General features: G+C 50.9%; 1 protein-coding gene across 1 annotated transcript in view; it reads left to right on the top strand.

Annotated features, from left to right (window-relative positions):
* The first annotated feature begins 18,531 nt into the window (after positions 1-18,531).
* The window catches only part of LOC119100468 (MFS-type efflux pump MSMEG_3705), a 21,786-nt gene continuing 21,144 nt past the window's right edge, over positions 18,532-19,173 (top strand). The window contains exon 1 of the mRNA XM_037223560.1: positions 18,532-18,651. Coding sequence (XP_037079455.1) covers positions 18,597-18,651 — 55 coding nt within the window. The 5' untranslated portion in view covers positions 18,532-18,596. The remainder of the gene's footprint in view (positions 18,652-19,173) is intronic.

Below are 19,173 nucleotides of genomic sequence, written 5' to 3'. Positions count from 1 at the left end.
AATACATGTCACTTCATGTGTGCACCCGTCCTCGGATACACCAACAGTGAATCATCCTCAACTGTGATCGTTATTATTATTACCATATGTATTATTATCTCTATTATTGTACACATCATTCCCTGCCAGATTACCGGCTGCGTCAAAATTATAATCTACGCACACGACTGCCCACTGCTGGGGGCCTGCGGTATCCGCTCTTTCACCCAGGAGAACGAAACACCTGCGTTATTTTTGAACATTCATTGCTAACATACCAGATGCTTCCAGATCTTCCTATTTTGGTCGTAATGGCAACAAACGGAGACTTATTTGATACGCAATCGGGCATTGCGCAGCTGCAGGAAATCATATTTCAACAGCTTACATGACAGGCACAATTAAACAAAAGTCAGATATATTGACAACTAGATGTCATTTTACGTGCTTTTTTGTTGTTGTTTTCGCACGATATGAAAGTGCAGCATTTTAGTCGAAGTGTAACACGTCTCTCGTGTACGGTAAGTGCAGCAGGCATGAAAAACCCGCACGTATTCACAGAACGTGGTTCGAGGGTTAGTTGCATTCCACCTGAGTCATCTGTCACGACCGCTGGTGCTTTGGCATCCCACGTGCATGCTATCCACTTGCCAAGGGCTCTGGTGATCGCACAAGCTTCTCCAAATCTGACCAAATCTTTATCTAAGATACGAATGGACGATCTGGGATGGGATGTTTACCCACGTCGGCCTGTAAATAATGGAAGCTGGTGTTGGCTGCATGACTGGGCAAACAGAGGCAATTGCTTTGAAATTTAGTTCATTTTGTACTAATTTTCGCTGACAGGAGCTTGGATTTTAAAACACCAACAGAATATGCTTCTGCCTAGCTTTCAACTCTGAAATGCGCAATGTTTGGTGTAATTGCTAGCAAGATCAGGTATGTGATGATAAGATAGGTTACTAATTGATTAGACACATTAGTTGCCTTTGAAGGAATGTCGTGAGCTCTAGTTTTCCATGGCAGCATGTTTGAGCGTCATTCATTGCTATCAAATTGCCAATATGATCTGTTCATCAGACAAATTTTCGAGGCATCTGTGGCTGAGTGTGCACTTGTGTGTGTGAGTCTTCATTGTGCACTTCAGGGATCATCAGGTGATAACTTCTGATTCGTTGGCTTTCAATCCGTTCAATCCGTGTGGGCTGACAAATTATAGAATCCGATCCGTTCCTATTCCATGTTTTGGCGGACATTCTCGGTACGGTCGAATCCGGGCCGCGAATGGATCCACAATCCGCGAAGCGCTCTCACGCCGCGGCGCTGGCGACCTTGACCTTGGCTACCAGGCCGACCAGCGGTGTGCCGTCAAAGCTGTTGAGCGGTTGAGACGGCTCGGTGCAGTCGGCGCCGGTTCACGGCCACACGTTACCAGACGACACAACACCAGCCGCTGGCGGCTGCTCTGTTTCGGTGCCACGGTTCCACGTGACGCTGACCGCGGCACGACTACCCCGCCAGCCCCGCGCCGGCCGCGACCTTGCGCTAACTGGAATTGATCAGCAGGCTACTGGGGCAAACGCGTCAGTGCGTTACATAACCGGGAATCGACTCTCGCCGCGTGCTGTTTTTGTCGGCGGCTGCGGCCGTTCGGGCGTGCGTTACGTAATGAAGGCTCTGTGAGCGCGGGACACGGAAGCGTTGTCCGTGACGACGGACGGCCCTCAAGGGTATGCTCTTCCAGCAGCTGTAGTCAGAGGCCCAATGAACCCTGTGATTGTTTCTTCCCCAGTGGTTTGAGGGTTGATGCTTGAGGTTGAAATTTAAGACCTTCGTTCGTTTACCTATCCAAAAGGATAATCCAAATATCAATGGCAAACAGCTGAAGTGCTTAGGAGGGGATGAACCACGGGCCGCGTCAATGAGGAAGCGGCAGACGCTCTACGTAACACAGTGTAGACAGTGCTGATCCTTTTGCTCCAAAGTTCGGAACCCCCAATACCTGGATTGACCCCATCATGAACACCAGTTTGGATCTCGCAGATCAACAGCTGGACCTCCAAGATTTGAAGCATTAGTGTCACCTCTTGGCTGACGAGGCAGCTGCGGTCACCGCGATTTCATTCGTCAGGGAAGCAGGCGACGACGGAAAATGAAGATGAAGGATTGTTGAAGAAAGTTTTCCACTTCGGGGCATATCTCAAAAACATATTCTTGTGAACTCTCAGGAACAGTTGCGCCTAATAATAGCACTGAGTAGTGGTACTGCAGCGCAGTCAAGACAACAAATAGATTAATGTTCATTACTTTTTGTTTAAATTACGCTGTCAACGCTTTGAAGCAGCACTTCACTTCTTCCCGGCACTCACGATCACCGTCGTCATGACAACCGCCGTGCGCACCTCTACTGGTGCGGATAAAAGAGCATTTGTGATTGGCTTGGCGGGCAAGGGCCAGTTATCGAGAAACACTGGGCCGGCGCGTCGCATGGATCATTTGACATTTCCATTTCCAAAGCCAAAGTGCGCCTCGAAAAGAGCCACTTTGGTGAAACCCATCGGGGAGAAATAAAAAGCCCTGGTATGGCGTGTCGTTGAATCCACTTCATGATGTTCCTGCATTTTTTTTCAGTGTTTTGAGCTTCCGTAACATTGATTTCACAAACATTTTGGCACATAAGTGTGTTGCAAACATGACAGAATCCAAGCGTTGGAAATAGCTAGCCAGGCGAAAAGCATTTAATACTTTCATAGTTGTGAGCAGGGAGTCAATCGAGATTTCTCCTGCAGGGTCGGCTAACTCAAATCAAAATTCTGAACTATTCAGAAGGATTTCGAAAAAAAACTGGTGTTGCTGATCATGTTGTACGCGTCCGACTTCAGAATAAATGCATCGTACAAAAAGGTGTGATAATCCCCTCGATTCTCATTCTGATTCGACGTTCGTACTGCCACGGACTGATAGACGGGGGGCGGGGGGGGGAGTAGATTGATAGAGGTGAGCGGACAGTACCAATGGATTGGTCCCGATGACATCTCGCCATTGTTGATAAGTGTTATGTTGTTGGGTCCATACGGCTTTTTCAGCTCCACATGCCCATGTACTTGACAACGCTTCGTGCCGAAGCAAAACTAAAACAGATCAGTTTCTTGTTTAAATCTCAGTATAGTGGTGTATATCGGGATACGTTATGAGCAAATAGTTTTGATGCATGCACATATATTACGATTATATTACGATGTTAATGTAACGAAGTCGACCTGCCGCGGATGGTTCGCGGCATCGTAGGCTGTCCACCGCCCGCGTTGACCGTAGATCGCCTTGCAGTGGTCCCCAAGAACTACAGCTACTCCGAAGCAAAAAATGCCAGGGACACGTCTTTGACGTCATGGCACACGCGATGGGTTCTCCACAGGCTACTGAAAATTTGGGCGCAATTGCACGAAATGCCGGAGAGACATCCTCAGGGAACCTTAAGCGGGTCGCGTCCCTCCCTTCTATGAGGGCGACAGTTGAATTTGCGTCGCACCACAGTTCATTTACTCCAGCCATACAGTCAAAGCAGTGGGACTACTGGCGTGTGCAGAAGGCTCCGACGTTTCTGCGGCACGACTCATGTTATGGTACAACCAACCAGGCAAATCAGGCCGGCGACTGAGCCTTGACCATGTAGTCGCGGCGCACACCGCGCCTCCGAAGACCCCGGCGCGCCGGTCAAGCGTGGCGAATCGGCCGAGCGGCTCCAGCTCAGGCTCCAGGCTGGCCTCGCCTGCGGACTCGGCCGCTGCGTCAGACCTGTTGACGGGCGTCGGCCGAAGGGCAGACGGCCTTCGCACCCGCTGACAGCTCACGTGGCTGGGCTTTCCCGTGCATGGGTTTCGCACATTTCCATACGTGGGCGCAAAATGCCATCGACTCGAACGGATGTGGTCTGAAAATAGTTATTTAGTTACGCATCAAACAACGAGAAATGCGGCATGCGGTGGTGACGTGTCGAACAATCGAGCCCACCCTGGTGCACACGGTGCTAATTATGGTTCAAATGTGGCCGGAACCTTAATTCATGGCGTGTCGGAAATTGTCTGCTTTTGTTGTTTTCCACCGCCAATTAGATCAGACGAAGTGAAATCACCTTCAGAAGTCACTTGAGCCCGTTGCTGTTAGTTTTCCAAGTGTATAAAGCCGGAGATTTGCTTATGTTCATTGACGCCTCCTTTCTGCCATAATGACATAATATTTGGCGTGTATCATGAAGAATAGATATTCCAGGGCCAAATCGTGCTGGCATGGAAACGATCGACAGAGTGTGCCTTCTGGATTGCTGACAACAAATTTGACTGCAATTGTCTTTAAAGTGAAAATGATTATTATTTTGAGACACATGTGTGACGCTTTAAATATCAACAGCACACGATAGTGATGGAGGCCGACAAAAGAGACTATGCCAGTATCCACATTTGGCTGTGTTCAGAGCATTTGCCTTTGTGTACGGAACCATTTCCGAAAGTCTTTCTTGCGGCGGAACATACCCAAAACAAAACGATGGAGGCCCCAGTAAGCCCGCGCCCCGCTTGCCGGCCGGCCGGGCCCAGGACGGCGCGGCGGCTAGCCGGCCGCGCCGCCCTGTAAGGTAATCACTGCTCTGACAGACACCAATCACTGCTCTGACAGATTACCCTGTAAGGTAATCACTGCTCTGACAGACTCCGAGGTCAGTGCGTCTTGCACTGTGTGCGGAGTAACACGGAAGGAAACGAATGGTCGAAGTGCCTTATCAACTCGCATCGCACAGCGACCTTCCAAGCTGGTCTCTCAATGATGCGGGCTTGGATGGCTGTTTTTGAGCGTGCCATGCACGTACCATATGGGTTGGCGGTGCAGACCTGGGCGGTGACTTCAAAACACAGAGCAGCGGTAATTGGACGGAAGGAAATGGTGCAACCGCCTGTTAGAAAGAAGATTAGCTTGTTGCTTCATCAGCCGAGGTCAGGGGGAAACGCGGCGCATCAGACGACGGCAAAAGAGCACGTCTTGCGTTTTGAGATGTCAGCAAACTGAGTAAAACAACACGCGTGGATCCGAGGCCTCCTAAAAAATGGTCAATATCCTGCCTACTCCATCTTTGTTCTCACCTTTCGACACTTAGAAGTACATGACACATGACACTGAGATGCCGCTCAGTTTCTCGTGTCACCGTCACTGGAACTAAATGACCTCGTCTGTGCACAAAGCACTAGCCCATGGAGCGGACGTGATCGGGCCGTTGTCACTGTCCGTTGGGATGTGCAGTCAGGAAGTGCAGGAAGCCAGAAACCAACTAAACGATTCACTCATCGTCATCCTCACTGAATTCGACATGGACAGCCCCAGCCGCCGACGATGAGCCCTGCCGGCCAGTTAGAGTGCGTTGGACAAAAGTGCGCTTCTCATGGGCGTCGAGAGGTAAATTAGCGGTGCGGATGATAGAAGTGGGGAATGCAATAAAAGCTTTAGTAAGTTGACGTTCCGCCGACCGGCCGGAAAGTCGGAAAAGTTGCAGTCGGGTATTCGAACTGGCCTAGACGTCCCCGTTTCTTTGGTTTGTTTCTATATGCTTTATGCTTGCAGTTGGACTCGTTATTACCGCGCAAATTGAACAGATCCCCCCTCCCTTCAACCTGGTGTGTAGTCAGCTATGTTGTGGCTGAGTTTAATGTTTCTCGTAAATGAGACCGGGCCAAACGTGTGTCAGACGCCAGATTGCCATGACACTGAGCCGAACACAATTGGGCATATGCTTGCACGCATGTGATGCCAAATTCATTTGACTACTGTAACACGCATGCTGTTTGGTGCTTGTTCCTGTACTGTATCTACCCTTGTGATGTGATGGGAACATCTCTCAATGTCACAACAAAGTGGCAAAAACACCGGTAACAATCAATGGAGCTTGCCTCCTCGCAAACTTGTAGCTTTTAACTGATACATATATGCGTATCTCCATCGGTCATCTTGCCTTTTGCACGAGCATTGGATACGACAAAGGCGTATGTGTCGTGATATGAGTCATTGTCGAAGATGTCCCATTCTTCCGCGCTCTTATTGTGTCATTCCACAAGGTTACTTCGGCATAATATGAAACACACAATATACAAATAAATAGAATTGTAAAAAATACAATTGCTGCTGATTCTTTCTGACTTGTTGACCGGGCATTGACACACACAATCATCGTGTGGTCTTTCGTGGCATGCGACAAATGAAAATATGACATAGCGTTTGTCGGGAAACAAGTGTAGTGTATTTCTGGCTGGCATATGATTCCTCATTGATGTTTCCATTTTGATCGGGTGTTGAGCAAGAGGTTTCAGCAATTTCTGAACTTAATTTACCACAACGTAGGGTGGTGCGGCCAGAGAGATCCAGCACCTACTCTGATCAGACCAGCCTTACCTGTTGGTCATTCTGCTGATACGCCCTAAGTGTCTTTTTTTGATAGGTCTCAATTGTGATCTTAAATGTTCGAAACACAGCAAGATTGTATCCACAACCACTGATCGACGTTAGAAGTATACAATGCAGTTGTATTAATGACACAGGAGCACTGTGTCTGGCACGATAATGAGCAACTAGGTAGATAAGGGTCATTTTATCACGGTAATGTCGTTTTCATAGTATGTGAGTGTATGGTAATACCATCTCCTAGAGCGCTGACCACGACGAATATGTGCGTACAAACCCAGCTTCACCTCACCAAACACCAACCAAATGTTTGGTAGTTAGGCTTCCTTGCGCTAAACGCCGAAGCCAGTAATGTCAGTAAACCTAAGCCATCTCTTTACCCGCCACCTCGCGTCTATGGCACTGATTTCCTTGTCAGCTGCGCGTTTGGAGCGATTAATCTGACCGCCAGCCAGCCTGTCCGCGGTGAACGGCGTCCCAGGCGGCTCTTATCAATTAGCTTGTCACACACGGAGACTCATTGGTCACCAGCCGCTGCTTCTAGGTCACCGAGGCTTAATGACCACCAACAAGCCATGAAAGGCTGCTCCGGCGCACCACGCGACCGACCGGCCGGCCCGAGGCCTTCACGTACGGGTAACCACCGCCGCGCGGCACTGTGCGACAGGAGGCGGCGGCGAGCCGGAGGTCCCGCGACCGGAGACGGCCTGCCCGTGGGAGCCGGCCCGGTCTGTGTGATGCGACGGGGCCCCGGGCCAGGCCGGGCGCCAGGCTTCGGGATGTAGGAACTGCACGCTTTGAAGAGGATGGACCGAGCGGAACACGACTAAATTCGGGGCGGTCAAGGCCGAGACGAAAGCCGAGATTTAAACGACGCAGTACGGACGTCCGGTGGGAGCAACGCGTGAAGTCACGTTTGTTAGCCAGGTCATCGCCACCAACGTCCGCACCTTCTAAACCAGCCACGCGTGCAAGCGGTCCACTTCTCACCCGACCACCGTTTGGCAGATCCGCAAGGTGTAGCATGCAGTGCAAGAGCTCCATTGCTTATGCACGCACGGAGTCAAGAAATGCTCACATGCTCGGCATTCTTTGCAATGACCAGGGTGTTTGTTGTTTACCTCTTTACAATCGACAAGGAACAGAAGTCGTAGTTACTGAGATACGTATGTCTTTAACGACTTTTGTGAGGGTCGTTTCAAGCCAAGCATAACGTGTGACTAATCTATCTACGTGTGTCAAGCAAGGTCATTTCACGTATTTTCCATCGTTGTGGGGCTACTTACGGGCTAGTAGGGCAAAGCAGCTAGAAGTCACTTCGTGCCATCTCTTACTTCCGATGGGCAGGACGCTGTTGTGAGAAGTCGCCAAGTGACCTGGCGTGACCTCGAGCATGGATTCTGCACTTAGATTCTTACGTGCTGCTGTCATATATAGAACCTAAATGCATAGAAAACTTTCCACTGCATTGTCATAGGTGGTTTTTTAATTACACAAAAATATATTTTTAGAACAAACACAAATCTATGTGATATCGGCCTGAGTAACTATTCCACCGCTTTCGGAAAACACTGGACGCTTTTGTTCGTGGACACGTTGTTTTAGGTAAATGGCAACCAACGAAGCTTGTAACCCCAAATCCGAAACATTTTGCTGAAAAAACATCGCATCCAATATATGCTGCTTAGCCCAAACGAACTAAACCAACGCGGCATTATCATGAAATAATGCCACGACCGCATGCAGTGATATCGTGCATGCTAATGCCTTTTTCATGCATTCAGAACCACTAAATATGGCGCCAGGGTGCTTAAACCGCCAGGAATCAAACACCAGACGATGATTATCTCGTTTTCACCGTGCACAGCGTTACAAATGATGGCATACGTCATACACGTGATAGGGCAAGAAACTGCAGCTTGCATGTTGGATGTAAAAGCTTTTTAGTTGTGTCCGCCGAAATGTTGCTATGATGCGCCTAGAAGTTTGATGCCTTAAGAAGAAGATGCCTTAAACTGGCAGTGACTTCTTCAGCACTGGCATTGTTCCGAGCACAGTACCAAAATTGCACCAACTGCCACAGTTTGGACACGTGAGGGGTGGTGCAATTTGGGCGTCGGGCACTTTAAGACAGAAAAGTTGGCGAATTATGAGCACACGCGCCACCTAGGTAGTCAGAAAGTGCATATATGCATTATTCGGACAAAAGGCCTAAGCTTTCTTCCGAATTGACATAATGAAATCTGTTATGGTCGACATCTTGCAACAGTCTAATCAATCGCACACCTATCGACATTCTTGAATGAAAAGAGCCTCAATGCGAAGGTTGCACATTTGAACAAACAGGAAACCGATTGGTGGTCGAGAGTGATTAGCTGTATCATTAGCAGACCGGCTGAGGCGGCTTCCTTCCGTCCGCCCGTGGCCGCGTAGCTCCGCCGGCCACCTTCCGTCCGCCTGCGGCCGCGTGGCCCCGCTGGCCACCTTCCGTCCGCCTGCGCCCGCGTGGCTCCGCTGGCCACCCTACGTCCGCCTGCGGCCGCGTGGCTCCGCTGGCCGCCTTCCGTCCGCCTGCAGCCGCGTGGCTCCGTCGGCCACCTTCCGTCCGCCTGCGGCCGCGTGGCTCCGTCGGCCACCTTCCGTCCGCCTGCGGCCGCGTGGCTCCGTCGGCCACCTTCCGTCCGCCTGCGGCCGCGTGGCTCCGTCGGCCACCTTCCGTCCGCCTGCGGCCGCGTGGCTCCGCTGGCCACCTTCCGTCCGCCTGCGCCCGCGTGGCCCGCTGGCCACCGGCGGCGGCCATGCAGCGGCCGTGCTGGGCGGGCCGGCACCACCGGACGTGAGCGCCGCACCCCGGCGCCACGGCCGGCGCGCCGGGCCCACCTCCTCCGGTGCCGGCCCGCTGCGAACGGGATGTGAGTCAGAGGGGCAGCCCGCGCGGCATCACGGGCCGCGACGAATTCGGCCAGACGGTACAGGGTCAGGTATAGGGGCGTGGTGCACTTCACCAGGCGGTTCCGGCCGTGGGAGTGAAGCGGTGCGAGCGCCGGGTTCTCTGAAAACTCAGGAAACGCCAGCGACGGTGGAAACCCCTCGCTTGTACGCAGCAAAGCGGCGTACGCGGGATCGAGTGTTAATGGCTGTGTGAACAAAGGCTCGTTTTCTGAACCACATCTATTCACCCATACACCGTATCGAATTGCACCATGCATTGCATGACAAGCGTTTCTGCGGCTGGTACGCGGTGCCAGGTCCGGTCCGCTTCCCCATGCTGCCGAATCCACTAAAGCATGACGGGGCCCTTGAAATGGCGACAGACGTCTGTTCGTGGATTGAATGCACTCCTCATGATAGCACAGCATCCGAAGCCCCAGTCATGGCAATATGTTCCCGGTTTTCTCTCGTAGCGGATGCTGTTCTACGACGAGGAACACGTCGCACACTATCCTACAATGAACAACACATCGGACAGTGTCCCTACAATGAGGGACGCCTCGGACGCACCGGAATTTTCAAATGAAAACTGAATTGACGGGTGCTGTGTTTAGCTCAATGGGTGGCAAACACGATGTAAGGTGGCGGAGAGCACAGAAAATTGCAGATCCACGGAATTATATCTAGATATAAATTACGCACAATATGCAATGCACATTTATGTTATAGACTACAAAAAACAGCTGACGGTGCAACGGTTTCCAATGTTTATAGCACAAATAAATGTAGTTTTATGTTTTGCAACTTTTGCAAGTTGCTAAAATTCACCGAATGACAGACTAAATCCGGGCCTATACCTCGGCAGGGTGACAGCGAAACGAAGTACGCTCATCTTGACACGTCAGAGAGGGCAATCGCGCTGGCAGCGTGGGTCAGGGCGTGCGGCGTCGGACGCGCGCTCGACGCTCGTGCAAGACCACGGATCCCAAGGTTTGGCCGCGTATTCAGGATTCATGTCACAGCTCGGCAGCTCACGCAACAAGTACGCCACATCCGTCACCCGTATCGTGTCGTGTGTCAATAGCAGCTCAAGCAAGGACTCCCGAGTTTGGTGCGCGGCGGCTTGTAAGGTACTTCTTCCGAGGTTGGTGGGGAATGTTGACTTGACCAATTTGCGTCGCCGAATGCCACTCAATGTCTTTATTCGAATCTGCATTTACGACGCATAATGTCATTTACCCCTAGGGCCTACCTACAGCTGGCACTGCCTGGAGACCAGTAGCGCTCTTCCCTTGGAGGCTGGAGCACCCTGATAATCGTGGTTATTGTCAGTAAGGTTATGCCAAGTTGGCATAGGTCACGTAACTGGTGTCCAGGTGTGCATGGTGTGCGGAATAATAGTCGAACTCAGTGAGTGAACGTAATCGTGTGAACAGGCGCTCACTCATTTCTACATGAGCGAGTACAATGTAATCGGCGTAAAAATTTAGAACTTGCACGCACTCAATGTTGGAGACATGCAGAATGAATATCGGGCAGCCTTCCAGCAATAGGGAGATTATTACTGGTAGGTGCGTAAATCCGCGAACCGATCAGGTGCAACTTAATGGCAAGCATGAGCACATGTGCATGAGCATATGTACAGTTCGTTCGCTATCGGTACGAAGACAGCCCGATGTTCCTGCCACCCTATGGCGAACAAGTTTTCTGTGGACGTCTTCACGTTCCAGGTCATTGCATTTTAATGTCTTTCCGCATAGGCTCGCACAACATCATGCTTGTTATAAAATTAATCTATCTGTGCGAATGTTTCGATGCTCCGGTTGCCGTTCGCACTACGTCCGGCGCCTTGCGGCGCGCCGCGCATTGCAGTCTCTGATGTCACGCTAACGTTAACACGCGCTCGGGTGGGGGGCAAATCGACCCCCCTCCCCCAAAGGTTTTTCTGGAATGGTTTCCGAACGGCGCAATGAAGCCGCGCAAAATTTTGCATGGCTTTAGACAATGGAATAGCGGATCTTCTGGCATCATCAATTTAGATGTACCTTGTAAGGTCGCTGACCTATTGCAGGTCAAAGTCTGGCCATGTTTTAAGCGAAGGCAATTTCTAGGGAATCGTTCAACCTGATCCAACAGCAAAGTGTTAGAAGAAGCCATATATATCTGAGATCCTTTCTTAGGCAACGCAACAATCGAATGAACAAGTGGCATTGACCTAAGGTCAGTTACGAAGGTCATACCAGGGTCAAAATCAACCTGCTTTATTACTCCAGGGCTTGTTGCATGGGAAAGTTGCAGGTTCTCATTTTGAATTTATTGATAACAGGAACCGCATTATATACCTTCTATAGACTTATTAAAGGTCAGAGTAGGTTACTGACCTAAGCTGACCCAGGACAACATTTTGTTGTCAAGAATACAATACCTAGCGTAATCTATGTCGCTTATTTAAGTGCAGAACTAGAAGCGGTCTTGTATGATTTTGGTCACCATGATCTTTAAATTTCAAACGAGGTCGCTGACCTTAGATGAGCATGTGACCTTTTGTTCGGAACAGTTATTTTGGTTCCAGGAGTCCCTTGGAGACCAACCTGGAATTTGACCTTCTTTAACTTTATTTGACCCGAAGGTCATTACCCAGGAACCTCAAACTTTGACTTAAGTGAGTTCACGTACAGGACAACACGCGCTGTGAATTCGATGTCGCTAGCTTTCTTAGTTCCCGAGATCTCAGGAGGGTCGAACTGACCCCAACAGGGCGAATGGTATCCAACCGGCCATCCGGGCCCGTGTTAGCAAAGATGAAGCGAGAATCACCGAATTTTTTCCTTTACGAACTTGATCCACTGATCATTTTAAAGGTTGAGGTCCATTTTCCATCATGAGCAAAATGGTCCTCAACATTTCCCAAAATACGCGTAGGTAGATACTATTCTGTTGAGAAAGCCTTTCCGCGCTTTTTTCAATAAACACGCAGCACAAGCCCTTTGTAAATATATAACTTAGTGAGACAGTGTTTCAAGCAAGACCATGTCAGAGAGGTAATACCGTCCGGTGATTACCGTTTCATCTTCGCTTAGCTCATCGTTGGCGCGACGTAATTGAAGCCGAGACTTTAATGCGCGACTGGTCGCCCTGCGCCGGACGTAATGCTGAGGGAGGAGCCAAAATTCGAAGCATTCGTGCCGAAAATGGAAAAGCTGTTATCGAAGGCGAGTTTCATAGTTTTATGGCGAATATGATGGCGTACTTCCCAAGCATATGTGGCGAAGCCTTAAAGTGCAATGGGCTGAAAGGCGAAAGCATATGCACGAGACTTATTCACAATAAGGTGGCTGTTACATCGCACAGTTTTGGTACCGAAAATGAGCAAACTGTTAGTGTCAGATGTACATGACCAGTGAGCCGATTGCGTAAAATGTAGCGACGAGAATGGTATGCGTAGTATCTTGAAGTCTGAAAAATTGGGTAGAAATCCACACCCAATCACGATATATTTTAGCACCACTTCCGTCTTTAGGTGCTTTCCTTCAGGGCTCTCACTGGATTCTTAGCTTAAGCCTGCATTTTTGGCGGCCAGACATGAACAAATCGGCAATCGTATTTTCTTCGCTTTGATCGCCGCCTGGCCAATGGAATGACAGAATTTGAAAGGCATTATTACTGCGTCATGGGCGTAAACGTCGGGCATAAAGGTATATGCGCTAACATCGTACATCAAGCAGATGTTTTTTCCTACGAAATCCAAAATTACGTACTGCAGAAGCCTAAACAGAAAGCATAGAATAGGCTGGAGGAACCCGCCGATCGGAGAGATATAAGAGTTACGGCAAGGTTATCTGCTGGTTATGCCACCGGACAAATGTAAACAGAGTATCGGCGCCGATAGCTTACCTGATGTCCTCTAATCAGCACCGTTTTAGTGAACCTTTTTGCGGATCCCGTTCCTCTGCCGCCGGGCATTTTGCTGCTTCGCCTGGCAATGAAGACGCACTGGTCGGCAGGTGGCCGCCAGAATCCTCATTAGCTCGGTGAAAGAGTTTTCCAGAATTTACTGAGCTTTCAGGAGGCGACGGCCGGGGCCTTTTACGGCATCGGCGCTGATGCGGCACACCGCCGCAATCTCCGGCATCCGCCAGGGCACTGCATGGTAAGCCCCGTCCAGCTGTAAAATCTAGCCGCGGAGCTCCTTCCCAGCACTCAGGACCACCTCTTTGCTGCTGGGGAGAAATTGATCAGCCAACCGCTGTTTTTTAACCACAGACTGTGACATAAGGATGTGGGTCGTATAACTCCCGAACGCTCACCAGTGCTTAATGGTAGGTGGCGCAGCCTGCTCTGTCCAGTGCCCTTCGGGCGACGAACACGGCGATGCAACAAACGGCATTGGCGATCACAAAGGACGGCCCCGGTCGGTAGTCGTGATCGCCCAGTATGTCGAGCACCTCGGTGCTGTTGGTGTTACACGTACTATCGGCACCCCGCCGACTGTGACTGTGACCCATGGCCAGAATGGATTGGGATCCAGCCCCGTGATGTTCCTGCTGCGTCCCGTGCAAGTGCCGGAATGTAGCGACGAACTGGCTGACACTCGGGTTGTTTTAGAACCGTCAAACTCGAGGTGGGTTCATCTCCTGAGCTTTAAGGCACCGGACACTTGTTCTTTAAAAGTCGGAGTAGATGGTACGGATATTTTGTTCTCAAACAGCTGAAAACAGCCTGCAAAACAAGGAGCACGACCTAATTTCACTGCAGTCAACTGGGTGTTGTGGGCAGCTCACCAAGGTCACGGCGCGCGGGCACCTGCCTGCCCAATCATTCACGGTTTAGGTGTTCTTTTATCTCATTGAGGTCTGCTGGGAACATAGAGGCCTATCGTCCCCTCTCGAGGGGAGCGTGTGCACTCCTCTCTCGTGCCCTCTTGTGATGCGCCGCCGGCTATGTGGGAGGCGCCCCTTGGTCTCCTTGTCAGCCGGCAAGCGACAGCCGCTAGTGACCTCTGGCCCGCGGTACTGATCGCTGAGAGCTAGGTCAGTCCAGTGAGATCGCACCTGAGAGTTAAGCACCGCAAGTCTGCCAGAGCTGTCAGCCGCGCGCCTGTCGGGCAGCGCGTCCGAGTGTCAGGTGGTCTTCCGCTGCCGCACAGCTAAGGGCCCGGCCAGGCGTAAACCGACGTTGGCATCGCGACCGATTTCGATGTTCAATACCACGCCACCGGGCTCCTCTCCCCTCGAAATCCCGACCTCGCCCCTGGGCACGTGCCAGCGCCTTCGTCGCGTACCCATGGCGCGCGCGTCAGTCTTCGTACCCTTCCAGCCGGCGCTGGCAGGGGCGGTGCCGACCTTCCCGGCGCTGCGCCGCGACCCACGCCGGTGACGGTGGCGCCACCTGACCGCCCCCAGACGCGCGGGACGGACCCGCCGGCGTCTCGAGACGCTTTGACTGACCGCAGAGGCTCAACTGACTGACCGCAGAAGCACCAGTCCCAGTCACGAATACCACCCGACAGCCTGGCAATGCCTGCGTGGTTTTAGCTCCGGTTTTGGCTTGGAAAACACATGATGCTTGCATGCATGCCATTTGAACATTGATAAAGTAGAATAAAATTATTAACTTGCCTTTGCCTTTGCCTTTGCCTTTAGCCTTTATGCCTTTAGCGATGCTGCTGGCCTGACAGATCAGTTGCCGGATGCTTTTAGTGCATTCATCACAAAATATTGAGAATTCGATGTGCCATAGCACCTTTTGCAGTTCCAGAAATGTTGGCCCTAGGTCAGGTCAATGGTTATCAGTGTTAACCAAAAGTGTAGTTTCCAGTTCATTGAGGGGAGAGGCTTCAAACCTCCTTCCCTCCAATTTGAGTTTCCGCCTTTAATTCTTAAGAAGAAAATTGGTCAGATTCCAAGGATTATATAACCCAAATTTCAGACACGTTTCATGGCATATTTTCGGGGAATGTCTCGTCATTTTTTCGCTGCCCCCCTCCCATTTTGTTCGCAAAACTACCCCTCTCATTTTATTCCAATTCCAAAATGAGCCCCCGCAGCCCGCTCAGCTCCCAGAACCTAACACAGTTGAATTCCATAAATTCCCGGCCTGAGGTCGTGCAAAGAGTTATCGATGCGGCCACATTCCAAAGTATCGGTCTGGAAACAACTCAGTTCTCAGGACCCATCCATGAGCACGTCAGAAAACCTTTACCACGCGACCACGCGACAGCAGCTTTCAAACTGGTGGCCCTCCCGAGTCCGTCCGTACGTCCGACGGGGGGAGGGGTGGGGGGAGGTCTGCCCCTCCCCGCGACTCAATGTAAATATCAGAGCCCGCAGGGAGTACAGTTATCTCGCCGGCGACGACTGGGAGATCGTGTTCTAACATTGCAGCCACTTGACCTTGTAACCCTTTCGCGAGCGCTGGTTTGCGGGCGAGTCAGAGCAAACCATGAAGGTAAGGGTGGGCAAATAAAGGGAATCAAAAGGGGAGGACAAGACTGTTAATTTCGCCGCGACTCTGGCGACAGTTTTGGTGTCGGCGTGTCGTATGCGGCACAAGTTTTCGAAATATTGCATTTCCGGCTTGCTCGACGTTTTATGGCGCAGCCGTGCATTGCATTAAGTTGTGCTGGCTCCACAACTTTGCTTAGGTACATAAGTCGACGCTTGAAATTGGGTTCATGCTGTTACCTGCTCTGGCTACCAAGATATAACATAATGTGCAAAAACCGTCAAAACTAGGCAAATCCTTCTTGACCGTTTCGGCACGCGTGACCCGTCACAGACACAGTTGCAGCTGAAACAGCGCGTCAACCCCCGTTTGGATCTGTGGCGAATCGCTTTTCTTCAATTTCTTGTTGTTGCGGTCTGTTGTTGCCGAACGCGGCCACCATTTCGAAAGGCCAGTTGCCCGTTTCAGCGAGTAGCATCTTCAGGCCCCCCACTCAAAACCAATGGGCTAAACACGATGCCCGGTGTGCTAGCGTTGTAATCGTATTCGAATTCAACGTCGAGCTCACGTTTCCACCTAATTTGTCTAATGGGTCATCCTCATCGAGTTATTCACGAATATGCAATCATTTTATCTAAGTTACTTAGTTTGACCCATACCGGTCATTGAAAAGTCAAAACAGGGATATCTTGGCACTACTTTGTTCATCAAAAAAATCCGAAGAAATGAGCATTGAAGTGATGCTAAAGATGTCCAAAGTCCAGACACATGCAAAGACTGATCAAAGGTTGAAGGTCAGGGTCACGCAAAACGGGTACCATGACATGTTTTCGATCACCAAACAATGGCAACACAGTTGATATCATGTCAATGTTATTAAAGTCTGCTTTTGTCACATCTCCAAAGAGTATCTCCCAAGGCCAAAGGTTAAGGTCACGTAAGACGGGTGCCGTGGAGTTTTTCGTTTGTGAAGTTGTCGTCACAAAAGGGTGTCATAATGATGCTTATGATGTCCTATTTCATCGCACTTGCAAAAACTAACTCCCAACGTTAGAGACAAACGTTACGCACAACGTGGTACAGTGACGTGCATTCGTTTACCAACAAAAAAAATGTAAGAGAACGTGTGTCATCGTAATGCGTGATGTAGCGCTTTTGTTGTAATTGTTGCATAAACAAAGAACTGCTAGTTTACCCCGTCCGACGTGAGCTTAACCTTTGAGCTTGATGTATAATTTTCGAAGTTGTGACGAAAGTGGACGTTATTAGCACTAACATGGTGCCGATTTTGCGTAGGCCGTTAAGTGCACTTGCGAGAAACATTGCGCATGTCGAGAAGGCAGTAGAAATAACCTTATTCCTCGTTCCTATCATGTATTCATGTGATCATTGCATATGATTCATATGATCATTACATATGATTCATTTGATCATTACATATGATTCATATGATATATAATTATTCCTATCATGAATAACTCGATAAGGTCAGTCAAAGGGAGAAATCTGGTAGAAATTTGAGCTCGATGCTGAATATGAACACAACTACGGCGCTGATTTGACGGACATCTAAAAACGCACAATTGAGTTACATGCCACCTGCTGTTCGGTGCCCGCGCCGCCAAGAAACTTGCAGCTATGCATTGTCCTGAGACGCGCATGCGCACGCCCACGCGCACTGTACGCATGCACATCTTGTCAGCATTGCAACATTCAGTGACTCCTGCAATTTTAGCTCGTACGTCTAACGTTTAACCGGGGAAAAAAATCCTGCAATTTGATTCTGGCACGACGTTCCGTGAAATGAGACTCGTACTCGTGAAAAGTGCTCGTGCGCTCGTCTCCATAATCAGCGAGCCTGAACGCATAACAGGGCATGAAAGGAAGTGTTAAATTGTGTAGACGGTTTGTTTGCGTTAGCTGAATATGCATTCGGCATGAATTGTGCGGTTTTAATGCCGACCTGATCCTTGGCTGTCAGGATACCCGGTCAGAACAGGAGAAACGTTGCAATGATGTGCCACGGACAGGGATGCGTGACTTCCAGTGGTGGAGCTCTATCTGCAAGCCAATTTTTTCAGATGACAACCAGCCCCCTGGCACCCCAGGAGGAAAGAAAACACCGGTGCAGCAAACACTTCCAGCTTCGACGAAAATGGGGTAGTGATCACTCCCCTCACCTATTCGTATCTATGGGCTTTGTTCCGAAAGAGTGTTAAGCTGACTGAAGCTGTCGTGTCATTAGCTTAACTAGTTCATCGTAAACTGATGGAATAGTGTTAACACGCGCTTAGCCGTGGGTCTACTTACTTACTACTTACTCTTCCCCTATAAAGACTTTTCTGAGATAATTTCCGTCTGGTGAGGCGTGGCCACACCAGACTTTGTGCATATGTCGGGAATCACAGCATATACAGCATAGACAGCAGTCTGCCACGGTGCGCGTGCTGCCGACAGCACGGCTGCTGCGACTACGCCAGGTGTCGCGGAAGCGCCCCGGACCGTTCCGGGGTGAGCCACCGGCGCCGGTGGCCGGAGCTGTGCTGCCGACAGCACGGCTGCTGCGACTACGCCAGGTGCTGCGGCGGCGCCCCGGGCCGTTCCGGGGTGAGCCACCGGCGCCGGCGGCCGGAGCCGTGCCGCCCCGCCCACAACACGTCCACGGCCGACCCTGTAGTGAGCTGGGACCGCGTCGCCGGCGCCAGTAGCCGTCGGAGCTTGGTGCGGTGTGGGACTGTGTACGGCGCGCCCGTCCCCGCCCCCGCCGCCGCCGCCGCCGCCGCCGCCGCCCCGTTTCAGAGATGGTGCTGCGCCGCCTCAAGAAGCTGCTGGCAGCAGAGGACAGCGCACTGCTCGGTAAGGCTGGGACGGACGCGGCGCGTGGCTGCTACGACTCTGGACCCTGGACCGGTGCCGGCACGCGCTGGCACCGGCGGCCGAGGCGCTTACACCTGACGCCTGAAGCGCACACACTAAGGCCTGGCGGATCGCCAGTTGCATTGGGGTCAGGGGATCCAACAGACGTAGGAGCAACTAGGCGGCTGGTGTCTGTGGTGGCTGCGTGGCATGAGACGCAAGTTGTAAGAATAGTGTGCATCAAAGGCTGATTTATGAGTCTTTCATAGCGTACTTTTGTACAGCTTGCCTGTGCGGTGTACATGCTTTTCACCAAGTGTCGCAGTGCTGTGCTCTTTGCGGTTCAGGTCTTGTTCTGTCCTGTTGGCGGTTTCCGCCTAAGCTAGGTCACCGGGGCCGGGGACAGCAATATACCTTGTCATTTGGTACAGGTAACTGGGAGCCCTTTTTTCTTAGGTCTTTCCTGTTCACGTTAAGAAAAGCAGTGAATTAAGGGGTTTTGTTTGTACAGTTTTTGGAGCT

Source organism: Pollicipes pollicipes, unplaced genomic scaffold, assembly GCF_011947565.3.
Source record: "Pollicipes pollicipes isolate AB1234 unplaced genomic scaffold, Ppol_2.1 Scaffold_4881;HRSCAF=5763_pilon_pilon_pilon, whole genome shotgun sequence".
Classification (NCBI taxonomy): domain Eukaryota; kingdom Metazoa; phylum Arthropoda; class Thecostraca; order Pollicipedomorpha; family Pollicipedidae; genus Pollicipes; species Pollicipes pollicipes.
This window is presented reverse-complemented; position numbering and strand designations above follow the sequence as displayed.